The sequence below is a fragment of the Bacillus rossius genome, chromosome 8, assembly GCF_032445375.1.
Source record: "Bacillus rossius redtenbacheri isolate Brsri chromosome 8, Brsri_v3, whole genome shotgun sequence".
Lineage (NCBI taxonomy): Eukaryota > Metazoa > Arthropoda > Insecta > Phasmatodea > Bacillidae > Bacillus > Bacillus rossius.
In genome coordinates this window covers 56337403-56362014 of record NC_086336.1, presented here as the reverse complement: position 1 = coordinate 56362014, position 24612 = coordinate 56337403, and the positions used below count along the sequence as shown (strand labels likewise).

Genomic DNA, 24612 nt, shown 5'->3' with positions numbered 1-24612 from the left:
TCGACTTAAGGTCTGATTGTTTTTCCCACGGCCAGATGTATGTGGCTAGCTCGCGGGTCAGTAATGCAGACAATCTTTACATTCCAGCTCAAGACGGGAAAACAGTAAATGTGGTTTACAAAGAAATTGTATGAAGTGTCTTCCCGACATTACATTTGAAAGTAGAAATATATTTACCCAAAATTTAGGTAGTAACATATTTTTATTGCAAAGACTGAAATGGAGGTGAGATAAATTATCATTTGTGAACATAAAAAAACTACTACAACTGTATCAACTGTTATGTTATAATGTTCAAATTTCTAAATGGTGCAAGATAATACAAAATTCCATGCGGAAAAAGTCGTGGGCAGCAGCTGCGTATAGTTATAATAGGTATAGGGCTATGCATGCTGATTTTTCATATACTGCATGGATGCGAACATGTAAGAATAATCTATCTACCTTAATATGATAACACAGTAGTTCTTTTTCTGTCCGTCTGTCTGTTTATACGCGGTGTTCTACACAACTACTATACTAATTTTAATGGGTTCTTGCGTATAACAGTCATTACTTAATTATTTGCCTTCAATGCAGTTACCTTATTTCACGTCCAGCGAAGCGGGCGGGTTCGGCTAGTGTGTATATATATATATGAATTGGGTTTCTATGGTTCTCTGAACGTACAGTTTCTATTCACCCCGCTGTTTCTATTCACCCCGTTTCAAGGTACTCAGATCTCATACTGTGTAAACCTGCAATGGTTAATGTCCTAAATAACGTCCTGAATCTCCATTCTCATTTTAATCGTCTCTGATTATTTAGATGCGGACGAGGAGTTAAGACATAATTCATTCATTCATTCATTCATTCATTCATTGAAAGGGCATTCTCGTTGCATGCGAAGACAAGCCTGTCCCCCCCCCCCCCCGCCCCCCCCCCCTCCTTCACCGTTTATTTCACACATTTGTCCAATTCCCTCCGCCAGTGAGCTGTTGTGCTGGTCAGCATGACTGCAAACATTTGCGCTTGTTATTCTCGCCGCGCACGACTCCAGCGCTGCCGAAGTGTAAAATGACGGAGCACCTCGCTACTGCGACCTTGACGAGCCTCCAGTATCGCCTCATCACGCCTTCCCGCCTGACGCTATCAGGCCAACTCTGACCTGGCACCATTATCTTCCGGCTATCTTACTCCTCTAGGTATAAGATTTTTTTTGACGTGACAACGTCTAATAAATCGATGAACGCCGGCTGCACGCACGAAAAACGTGTCCCATTACGCACATTGTTCCGTTACGCTGTGCCCCGTTACGCACATTGTCCCGTTACGCTGTGTCCTGTTACGCTCATTGTACGCTTGCGCCGCATCTATCTCTCTTCCACTCGACTGTTTATAAAGTGAAGTGAAAAGTTAATGCGGTTTTCATTGCTTATTAAAACAACAATTTCGGCAATAAAGGTTCATTATTATTGCATTTTAAAAATCTTATTACTAGTATAATTTCAAGTACTTATTCTTTTATTATTAAAATAAAAATGATTCTATTTTATTCATAAAGTATGCAATCATTTCATCACTGTTTTGTTATGACGTTGTTACGTTAAACTATCGTCCGTAAACCGACTTTACAGACAACCAATTTTTTCTAAAAAAGAATTGTTAATTTACGCGGCAACTGTGCATTGACGTGTGACATCTTCGCTCTCGGCATACGGCGTTTATTGCGAGTAATTTCGTGAATGGAACGGAAGTCGTATGGAACGGAAATGTGTAACCACGGTGCTGCCATCTGTGGCGGATGGCGCGAACCAAATTTCACAAAGCCAAAGGGAAACTTTGTAGTACCTATCAACTGTTTAATGAATTTCAACAATAACATTCGTAATAAAATACCTTCTCGAAAATAAGGTCCAAACCCGGGGTTTAATATGTTTTCAAGTATTTTTCGGTTTCATCGGACCCGTTTCATTATATATTTGAAAATTTCCCTCTGCAAATGGAATGATTCGTAGTTGACATAGCTGCTCCGGCAGCGAATTCTAGCGGCGGGTGCGGAAACTATGTGTGATTCGCGTCCAGAAATGTAGTTGGAAACACAATCTTTGTATATTTATCATGTTCGGCATTATTTTAAGGAGTTCTAAGTTAAAATTTTGTGTCCGAGTTTCGTATTAAAAGTTTTTTTTGAAACAAGAGAACACACGAATTTGCTTGTTGCCGAGGTTAGCTGTATGTTACACATCTCGGTCGAGTACTGGAAGACTCTCAGAGCCGGTCATTCGGCTATGGCGTGCTCCAAGCGTGTATTTTTTTTCCCCCTAACCTAACTAAAACTAAGTACATTTTGGAGGGGTCCGGGTTAGGGAGGGACCTAGGTACGTCTCAGACCGAAGCCTATACGCCTAGGTCATGCTGGGATTAGCCATGCAGGGAGAGGGTCGCATGCATCATGTGCTAGGAGGGGATTGCCCAGCCATGGCAGCGATTGGCGCCATGACTAACTCCCCTCACTCTTAAATCTAGACTATAACTAGAGATAGGTTGGGCCCAGGTAAAACCTGCATAGACACAGGGAAAACCCTCGGCACATTCATGTGGCATGCTTTACATGTAGGAATTTACAGGAGACAGAGGATGGTCTGGATGAAGTGTTGGACAGAGTAGAAAAGAGTCTACCATGCGGGGGTTGGGCACTTGGACTCGTGGTCCGCTTTGCTAATTGTCCAGTACTGGATTTAGTGACCAAGGGACGCAAGCGCCCCTGGTGGTGAGTGTTTTCACTGACCACTCACTCCGCCGCCAGTCAGCACCTAAAAAACTAAGAAACTAAGACAGAAAACAGATAAATGACTTAAAAACTAGGCATTACGCAAGCGTGTATCTGGCTGGTTTCTATGCGACCGCCCGCGCCGAGACCCGAACAGCTCCGAAGTTAACCGAAGTTCGCCCTCCCGCTCGTGAAACTTCGGTTGCAGCTTTTCCAAAATAAAAATTCGCGGGAAAGATGTCGAGGTTTCCTTCATAGACTTGTTGCCGGAGAAATTATAAAATTGTGATGCTGCATTAAAAATACTTTTAAATAGTGTAGTTGGTTGGTTAGGTTCGATACATAAAAAATACTGTGAAATCGTGTGAACCTTTGTTCAGGTTATGTTAGTTACATTAAAAAAAATACTACAAAATAAAAAAGGCAATAATTTACGTTAGGTTAACTACATTGAGGCTACATTCACGCCTAGATTTATATTAATCTTTTTTGGTACCTGGAAATATTTGCTCGCTTTATGGCTTATAATATATTTGTTATATTTATGGCTTAAATTATTTTGCTATTTATTTACATTATATAGTTATAGTTCTGCCTTTTTTTTTTTGCGTGGACCTGGACAATCAGTGAATCAGAGCCTGGAGATATTCTTCAATTTTGTCTCCATTGCTCGGTCAGTTGCGCGTGGAATTTGCAAGATTTAGCCTTTAACAATATAGGCATCGTGCAAGCAAGTGGATGCAAGTAAATTAACTTTGAAGAAGCATTTGTGGTACCCGTGCATTTTGAACGATTCTTTGCACTGACTGTACCACGGAACTTTTCAATGTAACTTGGACTTAGCAACTGTGATCTTGGGCACGCGCGAGGTAAGTGAGTCTTGAGTAATTCGTTTTTTCGTTATCTATTTGTAACTAGCAGCCTTGAAACCGCTCTTATACACCAATTTCTGCTCGAATACAAGCTCATCTGAGGTTTTGGCCAGCTTTTCGCGATTTGGCCCCACTGTGAGCAGTGATCAAACTTGCCCTTTTTAAGTTCACGTTATTTCGTAGGTATATTGTTATATTGATTTACCTACATAGTTATACTGAGTGTTTGAATGTGTTACTTTGAGTTTCGATAAATTTCTGAACGTCAGGGTTGCCTGGTTAATCTTCTGGAGTTTCGTTAGGGATCGAGATTAAAGTAATAAGTCCGTGGTTCGTTTGATGCAGAATTAAGTGATTTAAGTTTTGGGTGATTTTAAAAATAGTTGAATAAATATCTAAATATATCTAATACACGCTGTCTGTTGTTCCTATTGTATTGTAAATTCACTTGTTTATTTTTTAACACAGTTTTAGTCTAATAATAGAGATAGAACTTTTAATTTCTGTTCACATGGTCTGCAGAGAATAAACAAAGGCTTCACTGAAGCTTATGCACGAGGTATGACTAGTTGGAAGTCAATTTTATAATTTACTTTCAGAGGTTTTATAGTCCAGTTTAATCTAGTATTTTTCGTAAGATTTCTGTCATTCAAGCTTTCACTGTTTTTTCACCTACTTTCCCCCCGCATGTTTAGAACAAACAGCAGAGAGAAAGTGTGTGTGTGTGTGTGTGTGTTTGTGTTTGAACTGGCCAGGTCGTTCTAACATTGTTTAGTGTTGGGTCCAGTTGCATTCATAGTCACACAGATCGGGAAAATATTGTAAAATATTTAACTGCAAAATCAGAAGACCAAGTATTTATTGTGATATGTATATGCATGTGTGCATGTCTATGGTGGTTTGGTAGCGATGTATATTATTATATTAAACTAATTATTTCATGCCAGCAGCCACGGTCCACAGTTATTTTACTAAAATTCTTGATGTGATAGCAAATATGTGACATGAACTCACTTGAATGTAATGTTCCACACGAATAAAAAAAGCTAAATTTTAGACAATAAAGTTATATTACAGTGTATGGCCTCGCAGATATAAAGCTTCCAATCTCGATAAGTTATCAACCTGATTATTTTTTAATAGCTTGTAAGATAATTCTTGATACGTAACTTACCTAATGTAATCAAAGTGTTAACCTTCACTTTCAAACACACAGTGTCCCGCGTTACGGTTGTGGTATTCAGCAAGATACAGTCGCGTCATTCTGTCAACAACTGAAAAATGGGATTCGAGTTTTTGAAGTCCAAGTAGCGTTTGCCGTTAACTGTCAACTTAACGCTTGTAAAATTGTCTTAAAATAAAATTGCATTTTTTTTTAAGACGTAACTTTTATGTAAAATTAAAAAAAAATCAAATTTTGACCCTATTGTGTGATGATAAGCCTGCAAGAAATTCAAAGTGACTTTGGTTCGTGTGATTTTTAGTTGAAATGCGTGTGTAATACCTACCTATCTTTTTTATGCGTTGTTGGCAATTAGTTTGCAAACCGAACGAAAAATTACTCTAATTCCTAAGCAAATGTTTAGATTTTATTTAACAATTTATCCCACGGACGATTTCTTTCCTCAAACACACGAATTCTAGCGGCGGGTGCGGAAATTACGTATGATTCGCGTCCATGAGTGTAGTTAAAAACACATTATTTTAAAGAATTCTAAGTGAAATTTCGTGTTCGAGTTTCGTACCATAGGAGTATTTGCAACATGAGAATACTAAAAGACTCGACTAAATTATTATTTTTTTATTAAATGAAACGCTAGGGTGGAGGAAACGTTGAAACCCCGCCGGGTGAAGGTGACGTCCAACGCAATTCCCACAGTGCGGAAGGTGCGGGTTTGACCAGGAACTGAGGAATTTTTTTTTGGGGGAGGCGCGCGCACGCTCTTGTGTAGCCACGCCGTCCTTGGGCACTTTCCAGACGCCGTATAGCGGCGGGGGTCGGGTTGGAGCAGCCACGACATGGAGCGGTCCTCCGGAGGGAAGAAGGAAGACGCCGAGAAGAGGGCGCCGCTGCTGGCAGACCAAGATGGCGGCCGTGCAGTCGAGCTGCTGCCCCCTGACGGCGGCTGGGGGTGGATGGTGTCGCTGGGATCCGCGCTCAGCAACGTGAGTTACCCCCGACATGTATTCTCCAAGCCTACTGGCCTGCAACATCGAACTCCCCTCCCCCCCCCTCCCCCAGTTTCCAATCCCATTCAGTTGGTTTCTCCAATTTTTTTTAACTACACCTAACACTTGCAACTCCTATAACTTGCTTTTCAGCCTCTCAACTAGTCCATACGGTACTCTCCTGGTAGCCTCTATGTGTGGACGTGCGCCGTCAGCTAGTACAATTTTATATGTGGACGGAAAACATCCTAGACCTGAGAAGACATCTTCATATTCAGAGTGTGTCCGAGATGGATCTTTTACATGTCCGATTTCGGAGAAAAAAAAAACCAAATATTGGGCATGGGTTCCGAGAACCGGGAAAACAGATACGCTTTTTCCAATCGTGGCATGGATTCTGACAACTGGACAGCTACGTCGAGAGGTTGAGGAGACCCATCCCAACTTGGGCGCCACCGAGTAGTTGCTAGCCCGCCGTATACCCCGAGCTACCAACAGTGCTTGCCCCTACCGGGGTTCCAGGTAGTACCGTCACGGGCCCACGCCTATCACAACCACTAGGTTCTGGCGAACAAATCTGAGCCATTCAGAACACGCATCCCTTTAACTGTAGCCTAAAGCGGATGGATCCACGCCTTCATCTTAAGTAACGAGAAAACACATTAATAAAGACAAGAACAGCGTACAGAATGTCTCCATTCTTAATCGCCAAACTCTGGGAATCAAAAGCAACACAAGAATTCCTTGTAAAATATTTCGAAAATTCTTCATATTATTTTTTTTTTCAACTTTTCACTGCCTTAAAATACCAATAACGCTAATGACTACAGATTTAATGAGACAACAAATTCAATCACACAATTCTAAATAGCGTTAGGTTTCTTGTAATACAATCAAAAGCAACTAAAATGTATAACAAAGATGTCAGCCACGACACTCAGCTAAAGGACTGATGGACTGATTTTTTTTTTGGACTGACGGTTTGATCTGGCGCGACGCCGTTCCCCACACACGGCAGTTCGGACTGATGTTCCTCGAGCCCACATTTCGATTTGATGGGGAAGCCATCAGTTCGTCAGTACGTCAGTTCCGACTGATAAGTCCACCGCCCACACGGAAGTTCCGACTGTGCAGTTCCAGCAGGTAAGTCTGAACTGACGGTTCGGTCTGAACGTGTGTGGGGCAGGCGGCGCAGACTGACACAGACTTACGCCATTTACACAGGGACATAAATTAGCTGAACTGAAGAGACAAACTAATTTTCATTGCCCTGGATAAATTTTTTTTTAACAAGTTTTGGTTGCGACAAAAATTAATTATTTGCTGCTACCCAAGAAATAGACCGCAGACAGTCCTGGTTTGTTACAGCATCACACAGCGCACTGTATTTGCTTCCTGTATTGGTTTCAATTTTTATAATATATCTCAGTACAAAAAAAGTTTCTTATACCTTCAGTAATGGAGTAACTTGGTTTTATATGTGCTGTATAATGTTGTGAAATTTTGTTGCAGATTATAATGTACCCAGTAATGCAAACTTTCGCCCTGGTATACAAGGACAAGTTTACCAGTATTGGGTTGTCGGCGACAGACATATCCGTTTTAATCAACGTGAATTCTTCTTTCGGCCTGTTTTTCGGTTAGTATACCTTACTTGAGGGTCTTAAGATACTGTACAAATATGCCCAAAAAAGTATTTCAATTTGCATTCAAATGCACAGCAATATGATTGACTAGGTAAATTAAAATACCATTCTGGCATTGGTTTGGTTGGTAAATTCTATTTAGCCAGAATCATTGCTTGTTTTCTCTTTAGTAAATGGTAAAGGTTCACATTAGTATTTATGAGTACAGGTTTAAAACAAAGTTCTTCAGGTGCCTGTCTCCGATATGGGTCTGTGGCCCTAAAACTTTATATGCACTACTGTATGTCATAAACTTGCATCCTCAGTTTTTTTATTCTGCTCAATTTGTTTTGATAGGGACATAAATAATTAATAATAACATTTTTCCCATAGCATGGCTATTAACGATACATTGCAATGACAAAATACTCGAGTATTAAATTAAATTAATACAAATACAGAAGGTGCATAATTAAATGTATAAATATGTATATGTGTATATGACATATAATAAAAATTTATGTTCGCAACGACTCATCTGTAATGTATTACGCCAGTGGTTTTGATATAAATTGATGGCAAATACTATGAAAATACATGAAAAACCATAACTGGCATAGAGCTAAATAAATTAAAAAGCTTCATACATTTATCCCCCTCCCTCCCCAACATTTGTCAGTAGTTCTATTTTTTTCCGGTATTACGGCTAGGTTCTTTATGTACGTTTAATTTAAGCGTGTAGTTTTGATTAGTGAAACGTATTGATTTAAAGAAAATTAAGTTACTCTACTGAGAGTTCATTTGACTTCAATTAAGAATAAGTAGGAAATGTATCCAAGGTAATCGAACAGCAGTCAGAAATTTAAGAAAACTGACTTGTACAGACGTGCAGAATTTTTATTTTTACTTACCGTATTTACTGATTAAAATTGTTTAAATTTTTATATACATTGCTTCAATGCTAATTTAAACACCCCTCATATTTATTTCCTAAAATATCAAATTAAACAATGAAAATGTTATATTTACCCTGTTTTTGTAAAATATTTTACAGGTTTGGTTCAAGGAATGATCCTTAAGAGGTTTGGCTACAGAAAAGTTGCCATCGCTGCATCCTTCTTTGCCTTTGTGGGCGTACTGGCTACCAGCTTCGGAAACTCCTTTCTTCACTTTTTCATCGCCTATGGACTGGTTACTTGTGAGTTCATTTGCGGTAAAGCTCCATAAAAAAAATTTACACATGTGTGTGGTGGCATATTTGTTTCAGTATTTTGTAACAACTGTTATTTCAGCAAATTTATAATAGCACGACACGAAAACCTTTACTTTCCATTAAAATGAGTTTTTTGATCAGGTTAAAGCATATAATGCTGCAAGGCACTTCTTTGTACTGAGATGGTCTGTAAAAAATCGCATTTTATATTTGTCCTGGTAGCGAAACCTAAGATTTATAATTGCTGAGTTGATATGAACCAGATTAAAAATTCAAAATTTTTAATATGATACTTTTTTATAACTGAGTTATTTTGGGTAAAAATAATTTATGAACGCTACAATATGTAGGCTCAAGAATTGATTTATAATTTTACCTAGATTACTTAACAAATTTAATGGTTCAAGACAAACATACAGTCACTATTTAGCACAGAATTGAAATTCAATTATCACGTTTAAGGTTCAAACAAAAAAAAACAATGTAAATTTAGGAAATTTGTCACACGGAGTTAGTCTGAATCATGCTATATCTTGAAAACCTAGCCACAGTTAGCACACTGTTTGTCAGTATCATACAGAATGTTCGATTTTTTTTCCCAAAAAATAAACAATGTACCTTCATATTTTCAAGTTTGTCTAGATCATGTTGAAGGTTCCGATGGTACAAAGGAAATATAAAACGCTGTTAAAACTACATGAAGAAAATCATGTTTGCTTTGTTATTTGTTGTAATCTAGTGAGAAATTATCCATAAAATGTTCACACACACATACCTACACATACCTACACACACACACACACACATATATATATATATCCCACTATTATTTTAAATGTGAAAGTTTGGATGGATGGATGGATAGATGTTTGTTACTTAATCACGCCAGAACGGCTGAACGGATCTGGATGAAATTTGGCCTACAGCGAGCTCATATCCTGGATTAACACATAGACCAAATATTAATGTGAAGTTCCATTCCTAAGGGAGTGAAAAAATGATAATTTCATTTTATAACAGAAAAAATCATAGATCATAGACATACAAATAGTGTTTTGTTCTTAACTTTGTCAATAGATAGAGTTTCCCTTTAATTTTAAACGCACCATCGTTTGATGCGTTTGTCATGTCTTTAATTTTCGTTTGTTTGTACCGTATGCGTTCCTATACCATTCATCCGATTGCAATGACATTTTGGTGAGTTGTTATGCGCATGCCCGTGAAGGTTTCTGAGACGGTATAACTATTTTGCAATAGTTGGAGCACGAATCGTTTCAAAAAATGTGTTTATTATATATTATAAAGCGGCACTTCGTCTGTTTTTGTTGTATAAGTGCGCACGCATGACACAATTTATTTAAATATAAAAGAGAGACAGATATAGAGTGATATATATATATATAGGTAGATACAGAGAGACAGAGAGATAAGTTGAGATAGAGCGAGGTATAGAGAATGAAATGGGTTAGATAAAAAGATATATAGATGTATAGAGCAATATAGTGATTAATATATAGAAGAGATAGAGATAGTGAGAGGTATATATGTATATATGTAGATATAAAGAGATAAATAGAGATAGAGAGGTACATAGATATATAGATGTAGATAGAGATAAATATATAAGTTATTTAGAGAGATGGATAGATGATTTGTATATGTGTAACTACGTCAAACATATTACAAAACAAAACTGAATGAGGTATTGCAATGCATGCTGAGCATTAGCTTGATAATGGAATCTGTTCAATATTAGTAATCTCTTATTTTTCAGCTTTTTTCAATAGTGCTTTATAGAGTCTAGATTACATACAGACCACCAATTTTTAGATATATACAGGTAAATAACTATATACTGGCAGAACAACGTTTATCTGAAAGTGATAGAAATTATTTTGTACACTTGACATTCAAATTAAGAAGACAATTACTAACTACATCTGATTTCGAAAAAGGTCCCCTTCACCCTGTGTTATATATATATATATATATATATATATATATATATATATATATATAGTTCATTATACACAGACTTGTTTTTTTATAATTTCAATAAGTATCTACCTTCCTTTATATATATAGTTTATATATATATATAGTTCATTATACACAGACTCGTTTTTTTTATAATTTCAATAAGTATCTACCTTCCTAAATTTTTTTATTATATGATTTATTTAATGAATGTCTTATTGTGTTGTCGCATTATCTGTTTATTATAGATACTGTTTGTTGACGCTTTCTTGTCAATTTTTTCCTTTATTTACTGTTCTTTCCGCAAATGTCTCGTCGTAGTCAGCCCACTTTGTTCGTCTGTGCAGTGATAGTTTTGCTAAATAGTTCCTGGCACTGAATCCTCTGTGCTGTCTGTGTATTTTAATTTTTGCAGCGTCTGATTTTGTCTTGTCCTGTGTGTGTTTTTTTTTTCCGTTATTGAGGTTACTCTACGAAATACCGTGTAATCAGGAATGGCGTAAGTCCAAAAAAAAATTAATCAATATTCCCCAATTGCAAAAACCATTCAAAGAACTTACCTGATTTTAATCTCAAGTAACATACTGTTATCCTAGTGAACTTTGTAATTCTGACTCTATACTAATATTATAAAGCTGAAGAGTTTGTTTGTTTGTTTGAACGCGCTAATCTCAGGAACCACTGGTCCGATTTGAAAAATTCTTTCAGTGTTGGATAGTACATTTATCTAGGAAGGCTATAGGCTATATTATATTATCAATAACATTAGGGATCCTTACTAAAAGTCCAATTTAGAATCAAATGCGTTGGAGGGGGTTAGATACAACATACAGTACACGGACGAAGTTTGTGTTGACAATGTCGCAGGCGCTAGAAGTCTTACACACACACACAAACACACACACACACACATATATATATATATATATAAGCGAAATACCACTCACTGACTCACTCATCACGAGATCTCTAAAACTATACACCCGATTGACTTGAAATTTAGCATAGTTACACATTTTGTGATGTAGACACTCAGTAAGAACGGATTCTGCGGAAATCCGATCCCAAGGGGAGTTTCGGGGGCGTAATATATCAAAATTTCCAGTTTTTTTTAGAAAATCACCATCGCAACGGCTGTTGCTTTGTTGATGCTTCATTCATCTCTATGGCAACGACTATTTCATTGTTAGTGCAGTCCTCATCACCGTTGAAATTTTGCAGGTACTTTAAATAACAAAAATTGCCCTTTTTTTCAAGTATATATATTTTACAGACTTGAAACTTCACAGTAATGTTCCTTATGTTACGCAGGATGACATTTTCCGAAAATTAGATCCCATGGGTGATTAAAACCAGGCAACAGTGGGTACTTTGTCTGCATGGGAACAGGATTTTGCATTGTTCATGCCTTCTGCGTCTCCATGGCAACGGGCATCGCGCGGCAGTGGCGTACCCACAAGGAGGGGCATGTATAATGAGCGGTGCAAGAGTGATCTGCCTGTAGACTGCCGTAGCGAAGTACGGGTACATCAATTGTACGTTGCGTGCACGAGTCAAGAAACCATCGGTGCTATTCATTTTCTCTCCGGTACATTATACAGCATTGTAATAAATTTTCACTGAATTTTTTTTTATTTACCATTACTGTAAATGGGAGATGTGGCTTAATTTTTTTTCCCATTAGTATAGCCGTGCGAAGCCGGGTCGGGCAGCTAGTATGTACATATACTCATAGACATCAGTTTGTTGGGAAACATCGGACGGAAGTTGCAGTGTGCTCTTGCTGGGGTATGTTTCAGCGCTGGGCCTGTGCATGGTCACGCCGGCCTTCTCGCTGGCCTTGAACTCGTACTTCAAGGAGAGGCGAGGCAAGGCGATGGGTCTGGCCATGACTCTGACGGGCATCGGGCCCATGGTGATGCCCCTGCTCATCAGCCAGCTGCTGGCCTACTACGGCGTGACCGGCACGGGGCTCATCATGAGCGCTCTGAGCCTGCACTCTCTCGTCGGGGCTTTACTCCTGCAGCCCGTCAAGTGGCACATGAGGCCGCGACCCGTCGATCCTGCCCGAGGTACGTGAACCTCCGAGGAGGTCGCGCTCCGCCTGAACCTGTTTACACGAAGGACGTTCCGAAAGTAACTTCCGTGATATTTTGTTGACGTGACAACGTCTAATAAATCGATGAACGCCGGCTGCACGCACGAAAAAAGTGTCCCGTTACGCACATTGTTCCGTTACGCTGTGTCCCGTTACGCTGTGTCCCGTTACGCTCATTGTACGCTTGCGCCGCACCGACAGAAGTTAAAACTTAAAACTTTGTTTATAAATGTGTAATATTAAATAATTTCTACGTCAAATGTACGTAAGAAAAAGAATCTGATTACTAGTATAATTTCAAGTATTTATTCTTTTATTATTAAAAAAATGTAGCATCTGTCGACGAGTGCAGTAATAATAGGTTATGTTAGATATTTTATTACAGTTTATTTATATGAAAATTTGTTCATAATTATATTTAAACTTTGTAGCTAAACGCCAGTTTTTAAAATTAAATTACAAGTCATCTACACTTGAACTGTTTCGTCAACTGTTTATAAAGTGAAGTGTAAAGTTAATGTGGTTTTCATTGCTTATTACAACAACCATTTCGGCAATAAAGGTTAATTATTATTGCATTTTAAAAATCTCATTACTAGTTAATTTCAAGTATTTATTCTTTTATTATTAAAATAAAAATGGTTCCATTTTATTTATAAAAGTATGCAATCATTTCATCAATGTTTTGTTATGACGTCACGTTAAACTATCGTCCGTAAACCGACTTTACAGACAATCAATTTTGTTTCCACACACTGGATCTTTATCGCGAAAAAAACATTACACCATGGCACCACGAAATATACACCTTTTAGTATTTTTCGACATAGTCTTACACCGACGATGAGTGAGACCTTTTGTTTTTGTCGTAGCGTGCAATCAGTTTTGAAGAAACCACTCTGGTAAAACTCGGTGCCCTGCGACGTAAAGAATTGTTGCACAGCCTGCTCCACTTCAGCGTTTTTTTTTGGAAGTGACGTCACCGAGATACACACCGGTTAACAGCACGCGCACTTCCATATTCGACCAAGTTGTCTGCCATCAAGATATATACTAGAATAACCTCTGGCACGCCCGGTACTCTCTCTTCTTCGGCGCTCCGCGCATGCGTCAATCCTCCTCCACTGACGATACTTCCGTCATTGAACCAGTAAACGGGTGTGGATTCTTATGGCAATCGTTTGTTTTACCTGGTATACCATCTGCTCTTTCAAAAAAATGACGAAACTTACTTTCGGAACGTCCCTTGTATGTGGTGTACTTCTTCGGGGTACATTAGCTCTTGTGAGTCTGAATTCAACTGACAAATTTTGCCTGCGCATTCAAGTAGTATATAATAGTACCTCCGGAAACAGGGTTTAATGTGTGTTGACAGCAGCCATCTTGGATTATAACGTCATGGTGGCCATGAGACGTACATAATATTTCACAGCTAAAACAATACTCATACAACACTGTTTAAATTTACTGATTTACACTAGTAATTAAAATAATCCGTACTTGTAAGAACGCCATTTCCTTGCGAATATACTCCCGTGGCGCGGTGCACAACAATAACCTCGAACCCCGCTATGTTGTCGTCTGCCCCAAGCTGTGTGTGGCGACATGCGCAGGCGTGATCCAACCGGCGCGACCCGCCTATCCCTGCAGCATGGCGGGGTGAAACCTGAGCAGTACGCCGCCACGTGCCGGCCGAGTTCTCTGTACCGTCCTCGACATACCAGAGAGATGCCACGCATGCGTAAACAGGACATATCCGTAGTGGGACACCTATGCACATTGTATTACATGTTCCAAGGCTATTGGCAGCAATATTATGGAGGAAAGAAAACCCAAGGCTTTATATTTTGTCAAATATTTTCATGTAACTAATAAAATTGGATTTTTTAAAATGTTCCGTTCAGTGAAATGTTATTTTTTTTCCAGAACCACTCAAACTAAATAAGACTGTGGTCAGAAGAAGTATCAGCACAGAATATGGTGTCACGTCTATGCAAGTTCCAGTCGACCATGATATCATTGCTCAAAACATTTATGGAATTGACACACCAATCTTGCAGAGGAGAGAGTACCCACATGAGCCAAATGGTACGTATGACAAGTAACTGGGTACAAATAAAACATATATTTAAACCATAGTTGAACATGTGTAGATATTTAATTTCCTTCCATGGGAATACTGAAAATCTTAAAAATATCCCTATAAAAGAAATAACTGTTCCACACACAATGAGGCTTTATTTTTTTTAGGTTAGTAAAACATTAATGAATTGTGAGTTCATTTATGTAAATACAGAATTATATAAGTCAGTGTTAAACATCAGTATTACAGTGGTCTCTTAAGTATATCATATAGTATCGGAAGACATACTTTGGAATCATGCAACATATTTGGGGACAGCTGTCTCATTCCAAGTATTTCAAAGGTTGTTCTAAGGATCTCTTCTGGAAAAGTTTACACTTCTGGGCATTAATTGCCGCCCCCCCCCCCTCATTATCATCCTCCTCAGAGGGATTTGTTTATATTCATTTAAATAGTTTTAGTGCATTGAAAAACTTCCAGTTGATAATACATCTTAAATATAAGTTAGATACCAAATTGTTATTCTAAAAAAAAGCTTAAAAAAATATTGTGCTTATTTATAGGTAATGTAGGAAGATATTTACCAAGCAAAAAAGTAAATTCCCGAAATTATAATACACTCTCTTAAAAAAATAAAGTACTATGGAAGATACATTGATTTTGATTAAAAGTGTTCTACCACTGAAGATATTATATTTATCCTTAAAATTTTATAATAGTGGGACATTTCACTTTATTTGCTGCTGAAGTTTTAATTATTTTGAGGAAATATAAGTTTCGTGATGAACGGTCATAAAAATTCAAGATACATGTTGGCTTCCCACTGCCTAACCTTAAAACCTGGTACCAAAATTCCCTTTAGTACTAAACTACTTTGTTTACTTCAGCTACATCGTATTCTTGGTCGCTGTTTTTCCAATAACGAGGATCCTCAAACGTAACCTTATGGGTTTGTGGAGCGATCAGAGTAGTTGGAGAGGCTTCCCAAATAGAAACGCAGGGGCCACAACATTGTGTTACGACTCCGGCTCCTCCGACATTGTTGTTCAAGAACCGGAGGATGCGGCAGCAGCGGCGTGCGAGAACGGGTCGTCGGGCGTGGCGGACCCGAACAGGCAGAAGAGCGGCTACAACTGGTGGTCCGTGCCCTCCGTGGACTCGGTCCACCTCGGCAGCTCGGTCACCATATTCGACGAGAAGTCTGCTCCGGAGAGGAAGGTGTCGAGGACCAGGGAGAGGAAGATAACCATCGCCGGGCCCATACCGGAGGAGGACCACCTCGAGTTCGGGAACGGTCTGACGGTGGCCGGGAAGAACGACCGCACCCAGAGCTTCGGGTGAGCGTCGAACCGGATTTTTTTTTTCAATGCACGAAGGAGCACATTCTTCGCAAAAAATATTTTTGTCAAGAATCTTTTAATTCCAGATGTACTTTTATGATTTTTTTTTGCGCCTTGAAAAGCATCAGTAAAGAATCTCATTTTAAAGAAAGATTAACTCCAATTAATGATTTCTTGCCTACTGTCAGGGGCGCAACAACTGAATTTCCAAAAAGGGGGGAGGGCAATATACCTATTTATAAAGAGTCATCGATCCCCCCCTATTGAAAGGGGAGTCCGGGGGTCCTCCCCCGAGAAAATTTGTATTTCAAGGTGGAAAATGGTGCTATTTAAGTAGTTTTATCATCTAAAAATTGATTACACAGCACTTTATTTGCCACCGTTTGCCCCCACTTCATAGTTTCAGAGGGGGGGGGGCGCAAAATACCCTTGGCCCCCCTGTTGTTGCGCCCCTGCCTACAGTATATTTTGAAACAAATCGAAATAATCAATAATTTTTTTTTCAGCACTCTGAACTCTAATGCTGGTAATGTGCCAGATACCAGGAATTCTAGTAAACTAGCAAATGATTTCTACATGAACTCAAAGAAAATAAGCGATGCACAAGATTCTGTTGCTACCAAGATGACGGATACCCTGGAAGAGCAGAATAAGAAGACTTTTTGGAAGAGAATCGCCAAAGAAATGGACCTGAGTTTGCTGAAGGACTTGAGCTACATCAATCTACTTTTTGGGATGTCCATCGCCATGACGGCGGAGATAAACTTCTCTCTTCTCACGCCGTTGATCCTCGCCGACTTGAGCTTCACGGACAACCAGATTGCGCTCACCATGTCCACCATCGCGGCTGTGGACATAGTGTTCCGGTTCCTCTCTCCTTTCTTCGCGGACTACATGCACTACAGCGCGAAGACCATGTACCTGATCAGCATGGGACTGCTTATTGCGTCCAGGACGAGTGAGTATCATTGTTGTTAGTAGTATATCCGGCGGCTGGTTCCGGTTTGAGGTGTGAGGAGGCGGCTTCTGGTGCCTTGGAACCTACATCTCCGATGACGTCACGGAGGCCATCTTGAATGATGACGTCGCCGTTGCACTTTTCTTTACTCTCGCTATATTGAATTTTGATTTCACGGCGGCCATATTGGTAGGTATAAAATTTCATTTCGTTAAATTCCTTAAAAATGACTCAGAATTCCTGGAAAACTTTCCCTGTTTCGAGGGAAAATTACCCGTTTTATTCCTTAAAAAATCCGAAATGCCTAAAATACTTTTTAGCTATACAGAATTGTGGTGCCTTATTTGGCTGTTGGAAACAAAAAAAACACTTATATGTAAATTTTTTTTTAATTTTTTGTTCATTCAACGATAAAAGCGGGGTAAAATGTTTTTTTAACTATAAGTTTTTTAACTACTGATCATGGGTTCAGTTTAGTTCGAAAGCTGCCCCTCGATTAGAATGCAGTCATTAAAACCCAATTAATTTTTTTTAAAATAATCAACATGGTGAGATCATGATCACCTACCTCCCAGTTCTGAAGAATCTTCCGAGCGCGAGGCGCAGTCGAGGCCCGCCCATTGACGCAAGGCATCCGTCGCCCCGTGTTGCAGCCATGATGTTCTTCACCACGTTCGTCTCGCTGGTGCTGGTGAGCGTGGCGCTGGGGGTGGCCAAGGGCGTGCGGACGGTGTACATGTCCTTGGTGATCCCCGAGTCCGTGCCGCTGGAGAAGCTCGCGTCGGCGTCCGGCATGCAGATGGTGGTGAACGCCGTGATCTTCCTCACCTGCGGCCCGTTCATCGGTAACGTACAGCCCGCCCCGTCACTCCTGTGCCTTCCGTCCGCCGGTCCTCACGTCTCGCGCCACTTTTCCCTCTCGTCGAGGTGGTCCCTGGAGGATCCTCCCGGAGTTAACGACGCGAGAAACACACGTCGACCCTTGTCGTCAGCCAGTGAGCTACTTGATACTCCATTTCACCACATCTTCACATCCCTTTGCGGCTACAGCTCAAGTTGTATTTTCATGTCACGTTCAGAAATAATCTATACTAATATTATAAAGCTGAAGAGTTTGTTTGAACGCGCTAATCTCAGGAAACACTGGTCCGATTTGAAAAATTCTTCCAGTGTTGGATAGTACATTTATCGGGGAAGGCTATAGGCTATATTATACTATCAATGACATTAGGGATCCTTACTAAAAGTCCAGTTTAGAATCAAATGCGTTGGAGGGGGTTAGATACAACATGCAGTACACGTACGAAGTGTGTGTTGACAATGCCGCAGGCGCTAGAATTCTTAATTTTCCCATACAAGTAAAAAATACCCGTGTGTATTAACAACGAAGCAATCAGTATTCTCATATAGAATACATAGAGATAGTGTGAGGTATATATGTTGATATGAAGAGATAAATACAGATAGAGAGATACATAGATATATAGGACTATGGATGTAGATAGAGATAAATATATATTTAGAGACATGGATAGATTATTTGTATATGTGTAACTACTTCAAACATATTACAAAACAAAACTGAATGAGGAATTGCAATGCATGCCGAGCATTAGCTAGCTAATGGAATCTTTTCAAAATTAGTAATCCATTATTTTTAAGTTTTTTTTCTATATTGCTTTATAGAGTCTAGATTACATACAGACCAGGTAAATAACTATAAACTGGCAGAACAACGTCTGTCGGGATCTGAAAGTGATATAAATTATTTTGCACACTTGACATTCAAATTAAGAAAACAATTACTAGCTACATCTTATCTCTAAACAGTTCCCCTTCACCCTGTGTTCAGCCCGGGCAACGCTGGGTACTGCAGCTAGTCTTGAATATACGACTACTATCTTAAAAAAAAATCACGTGTAATATTTCCTGCGTCAATAGGGTGCTCTTCATATATTAATGATCACAAACTCTCGTATCGAGCATATTACACGGACAAGTAGTCTAGTTGCATCATTATAGAGAAAGTACGTTAAAATTCCGACATTTTCTCATGAATGTATTTTTAAATTGTTAACTACCAAAATATGTTCGTTTTCTTAGTCAATTTCGTAAGGGTGAGATTTCATTAAGTAAAAACACATTTGAATTTGAAAACGAGTCAACTCTCTAGGACGGTGGCAGCGATGACTCTTGGCATGTGGTAGCAGGCAAAAGCAATGAGTAAAAGTGAGGGTAGCATTTTACGTTGGATGGTAGCGCACACAAGTTAAATACGACGGGACATCTAACATAAGGATGGGCTCTAAACCACTGGTTCCTGATTATGTGCTCATAAATTTTGTTCATTCTGATGGGAATAGATTATCCCCCCACGATCCTTGGTCCACGAACATTAAACGACCACTGGAGATTCCTCAAGTATGATTAAAGAAGAGCTCCCGAAAGTTTTCATTTGAAAGTGTGTACCCTAATATCGTCAGCAGAAACACCACACTATTTGACAAGCACATGCAATGTAAAATGTTTCAGTGCCCGAACGTACGTCACATTGCACTCTTCCGACTTTAAGTGGTGCATAATTTAATTCATTACACTTATCCCATACCTCTTAGGTTGATTCCTCAATACGAGTGTGGTTAATCTTGACTGTAGACGAACAGCTGGTGAGTGAACGAAGACTTTCATGAAGTCCTTAAGAAAGGTTTTTGAAGTGAAACTTATTTACAGCCGGTAGGGTGAAGTCGAAGTGACGACTCATCAGAATGTACATGAAAAGTGCATCGCTCGTGAGTGGGGTGTTCGATGGCGCGATGGGGAGGGGAAATATTGAGCGCCCCACTCCTCACTCTCGGGCAAGCATTACTGAAGCCACCCTACAGTTCAGCATGTTTCAATACGCTGGAAAAGACAACCCCATTATTTCATTCTTAGATTTAAATGAAGACATGGACACTGGTGAATAAAGATATATTTTATGGAAACTTCTCTCTTCACGAGTCGGAAACCACAACCTCGACACCCCACTGTGATCAGTAGTTACATGTTCCAAAACCAAAATAAACTTTACCAAATTATTCAAAACCTCACACGTAATTATCAACTTGCTCTCCCGCCAATGGCATGTCCAGAAAGTAAAGATGTTAAGGAAACAAACATAAAGTTGACAATTACAAGTAAGGATTAGCATAAAATACTTTCAAATATTTATTCATGCTTGTTAAGCAAACTTTAAACTTTACAGATATTTTTTTACAAACGAACTAGGTAGTGAAATAACGATTTAAAAATCCTATTAGCCATGCTATTATAATAAAACTATTACAGAGCATAAAATTTTGCAAATCTACAAAACCAAATCTAAAGATAATGAATCGTGCATAACTCTCAAAATAAAGTTCTATGTAAAATTACAGTTCTACGCATTAGTACATCTTCTGGAAACTTCACTTTTCTTCCAGTAACTAAAAATTTTGATGATGCACGCGAATCTCATTTGTACAGCTTATTACAACTCATGAAATACAGTTAATTCAACGAACGTTACGCTTGATTCAATTGTAAGTGCATTTTCAACAAAAATAATACCACATTTTATTTTGTTACACTCAATTTCCTACAAACAGTGATGAGGGGCATAATACGTTGTTCTACAGTTTTGCGGTGGTACAGAGTACGTCACTTAAACGACGGCATTTGGATTTTTAATGACGATACACAAAGTTTAAATACGACGATGCGAACTAAACCTAAACTGAATTCTTCAGTGGGGGCTTGACTTAAGGGCCCCGCCTACCCGGGCAAATCTTTAATTTAGGTGACCTTAGTGGCTATCTTGAATGACCTTGTCCAGTGACTTTGAACTTGAACCTTAACCTTCAGCTAACATTAGAGCATTAAGGAGAGAGAATTATGTGTGAAAGCAACATTTTAATAAATAACACGGTGAAAGAAAATTCTAGATTTATATACATCAGATTACTGACTTTTAATTAAGCGTTGTAGAACTCGTATTTTTCTGATCCATTCTTCTATTCTCAGTGAAATGTTGACAATTTTTTGATACTTCATCTTTTTCTACATTTCAAAAATTAATGTTTTAGGTCTAGTAATTGAATGATGATGAAATAATCAGTTTTTTCGACTTAAAGCGACATTTTTTAAATATTAATACAGAAAGAAACCTAAAAAAAAATTTTTAGCAGTTAAACTATACAGTAGACAGTAGATGTGCGTGAGAACTCGAATATATTCTGAGGTGAAATACGCATTGTAATAGTTGTAGTATTTTTTTAAAATATAAGTAGGGTTAATAATTGGTTGTTCCTGTGTTCCAGGTTATGTTCGCGACGCAAGTGGAACATATAACGCATGCATTATTGTGATAAACACGTTGACGTTAATAACAATGATAATGTGGCTGCCAGAGATACTCTACAAAAAATTAAAAGCTAAGAGGACGCCTTCTGCAGCTTAGAAACTGTTGATCACGCTGCCGAAAATGAATTTTAACGTGTTCCTGATAAACGTAAGGTGATATTCACGAAATTTGTGTAAGTAACTTACAATCACACATTCACGACAGCAAAACATACAGATAGTGGAATCACTGTGTGTCGATGTACAAAACTATTTGAAATTTAACTTCTTTGGTGAAGGGGCAAAAATTTTCAAGCGTTACGAAAATTCCGATCGCGTTAAGTAGGGGGGGGGGGGGGGGGGGACCGGTAGAGGAGATTGCATCAATCAACGGCGACGCCACTTCAACGCATGCACTAGCCGTCGAATGGGACGACGCCATAAAAATGGGGGGGGGGGGAGGCTATAGGCTATGCTACTTATAACGGCCGGAAGGGGTGACGGTAGGGGAAGAGGTAGAAATAACGCAGCAGTGATGTTACTGAATCCTCGTAACGCTGCTTGTATTTGTCTACTTCCAGTTTTCGTAACGGCTAACGATTGACGCTACCATATTTATTTTCAAAGTATCAAAAATTTGTTTATTCGCGTGGAAAAGAGTTATTGAAATGCGAAATTAACGTTATATGTATCATAAATTTTTATGTGAATAGTTTGATTGAAGATGTAAATAATTTTTCTCTATCTATACGTAATAAGCAAGCTGTTTCACTTCTGTCGCGCGTGGACTCCTCGCAAAAAACATTTTTTTTTTCGCATGTGGCGTGAAATACACTTAATTCAGCACTACATAGAAGAAAATGTAATAAATGGTGAAAACCAACATCAGCTACATTAAAATGACTTAGAGCAGTGGCCTAGCAATTTATAAGACAGTGGCTATAACATTTATAACAATACGTAATTCGAATATTATCATAAAGAAACTGGAAAAAAAATTTATGTTAAAAAAGACTTTCAGTTAATTCAACAAAATTTTCAGTGGCAAAGTAATAGTATATAAATAAGTAGTTTTTAATACCAGTTTAAGTTGATGCTTTAAAACTTAGCGTTGGAAAAAATCTTTGTTTAAGGGGCCCGCCTCGTCAGGGGTGTGTGTGTGTTAGTGAGGCGGGATGATAAGCGCGACGCTCGCTGGTGCTTCCAGCGCGGTATAGCCTCTAAGCGCAAGGCTCTGAACTGACGCGCAGTCTTCTCGTCGTCACAGGATAACTGTGTAATTTGAGCGGTGACCGTAACATTATATGGTGGAGAAATGAAGATAAAGGTGTTATGCAAGCCCCTTAAGTGCTTTCAAGAATCTGTACTGATTGTTTTATGCCTAAAAATTACTCTGAAAACACGCGTTTTAGGCATTTTAACGCTTCTAAAAATACAGTTTAAAAACTTAATCCGAAATTAAAAGTACTTTTCGGCCCTCAGCGAACTCTTAAATGCTATTTGTAAATAGGCCCCACTCGGATATCTTGAGTAGTTTTGAAATCTCGTTGTTTTTCCTGAAGCTCTGCACACCGTATGTGTGCCCAGGTAGGCGGGCCCCTTAACGCGAACTAATAAAACATTTAAAGAAGTAAAAAGTTTGTCCTTCAAAAACTTGCACAACTAAGCTGTGATAGTGTACAAAAATCAAACTATGTACTATTTTACCTGAAGTAAATAAAACAATCAAAATACATAGTTATATTTGAATCTAATTTTTCTGTTAATTTTACCTATTAAAAATATTAGTAATTTTAAAGTCTAAATGTTAAATTGTTATTTAATGGAGAGATATCGAGAATCGTTTGTAGTCTTTTACAACATGTTACGAGTTTGTATATATGTATATATGTATATATGTGAATATAATAAAATGAATTGCTTGAGATTTTTTCATCACTGATTAGTGTGCTTACTGGCGTAAATTATAAACCCCACCATATTTTTATAATTTTAATTCTACGGCTTTTATACAAAAGAAACCAAGCAACACAAAATGTGCACGATAATGAGAAAAAAATCGTAAATTTATGGGTTATCGCATTAAATCTAGCTAGATTAGTGGTTGATTAAGTGCATTGCAAATTGCCGCACAGGGTAAAAGGAACTTGGTTCTAATTATACATAAATAAATTTTATGGATTTCTTATGCACTTGTAGGTAACTCTAAAAATAAATAAAATAAAAATGCTTGGTTCTTTTTATATAAATGCCGTTTTATTTACAGATGGCCATTTTTTTTTCTTCAAATAAAACATTGTGGAATTAGTCCAATATTTTCCTAGTTTACTTCTTAAAAACAAACGAAGAACCAAACTCACGTTTTTTTCTCTCTTCGTAGTTTTATAATACATCAGTGAAGGAAAACTGGCAATCCTCTACATTAATACGTGCGGCTGGCTTAAATGACTTTCAACAAAGAAATGTTATAAACTAGCGGAAGTCCGCAGGCAGGCCTCTCTCTATTACTTGTCACTCCCCGGCCCGCAAACTATCTCTAAGCAAAAAAATTATGTCGATCCGTTGCTCCATCGCTGTGCGAAAGAAGGACAAACAAAAAAACAAACACAACTTTCGCATTTGTATTATTATTGGGATGTACATTATCCGATATGACTCGCGCGCAACCTTATTGTACGTTGATGGTACTGCCAACAGCAAATGTACAGAGTTTCAACTCAATCGGATAAACGATGCGCGAACGCATAGAAGACAAACACAGAAACTAATCCACAAATGAACACAGAAACATTATTTATTCACATATAAGATAATAATTTACCATGGTTTGTTAACAGTCGTCGTTTGCATGTTGGTAGATTAAGTTGTATGTAAATACTGTTCAGGAGCCACGGAAATTTAAAGCAAATATACAAAATATATTTTTTTAAACTTTTGATAGCTATTTAGTGGTTCATAGTAATTCTTCTTAGATAAGATACTTAATTATTCGTAAAAAACTACTATTTTTTTTAAGTTTTTTATTTTCTTAATTACTTGCCACATGTCATGGTTTTTTTTGTTATTCTTATAAGATATTTAAAATTGCCTGTAAAAATGTAATATAAATTCAAATGTGTCTAGCCCTCGGATTAGATCCAAACATTTTATCTGGCCCTCGAAAAGA

General features: G+C 38.3%; 1 protein-coding gene across 3 annotated transcripts in view; it reads left to right on the top strand.

Moving 5' to 3' along the window:
- LOC134534968 (monocarboxylate transporter 13-like) overlaps window positions 1-23373 on the top strand; it is a 29355-nt gene extending 5982 nt beyond the window's left edge. Inside the window, exons 2-10 of one of the 3 annotated variants that reach the window (XM_063373731.1) lie at window positions 5603-5790; window positions 7306-7432; window positions 8473-8616; window positions 12408-12680; window positions 14633-14794; window positions 15841-16126; window positions 16636-17087; window positions 17741-17932; window positions 21425-23373. In XM_063373731.1, coding sequence (XP_063229801.1) covers window positions 5644-5790; window positions 7306-7432; window positions 8473-8616; window positions 12408-12680; window positions 14633-14794; window positions 15841-16126; window positions 16636-17087; window positions 17741-17932; window positions 21425-21564 — 1923 coding nt within the window. In that variant the 5' untranslated portion in view covers window positions 5603-5643 and the 3' untranslated portion in view covers window positions 21565-23373. Of the gene's footprint in view, window positions 1-3342; window positions 5791-7305; window positions 7433-8472; window positions 8617-12407; window positions 12681-14632; window positions 14795-15840; window positions 16127-16635; window positions 17088-17740; window positions 17933-21424 lie in introns of those variants that run through there. The other 2 variants (XM_063373729.1, XM_063373730.1) reach the window with 2 other exon arrangements.
- Window positions 23374-24612: the final 1239 nt, after the last annotated feature.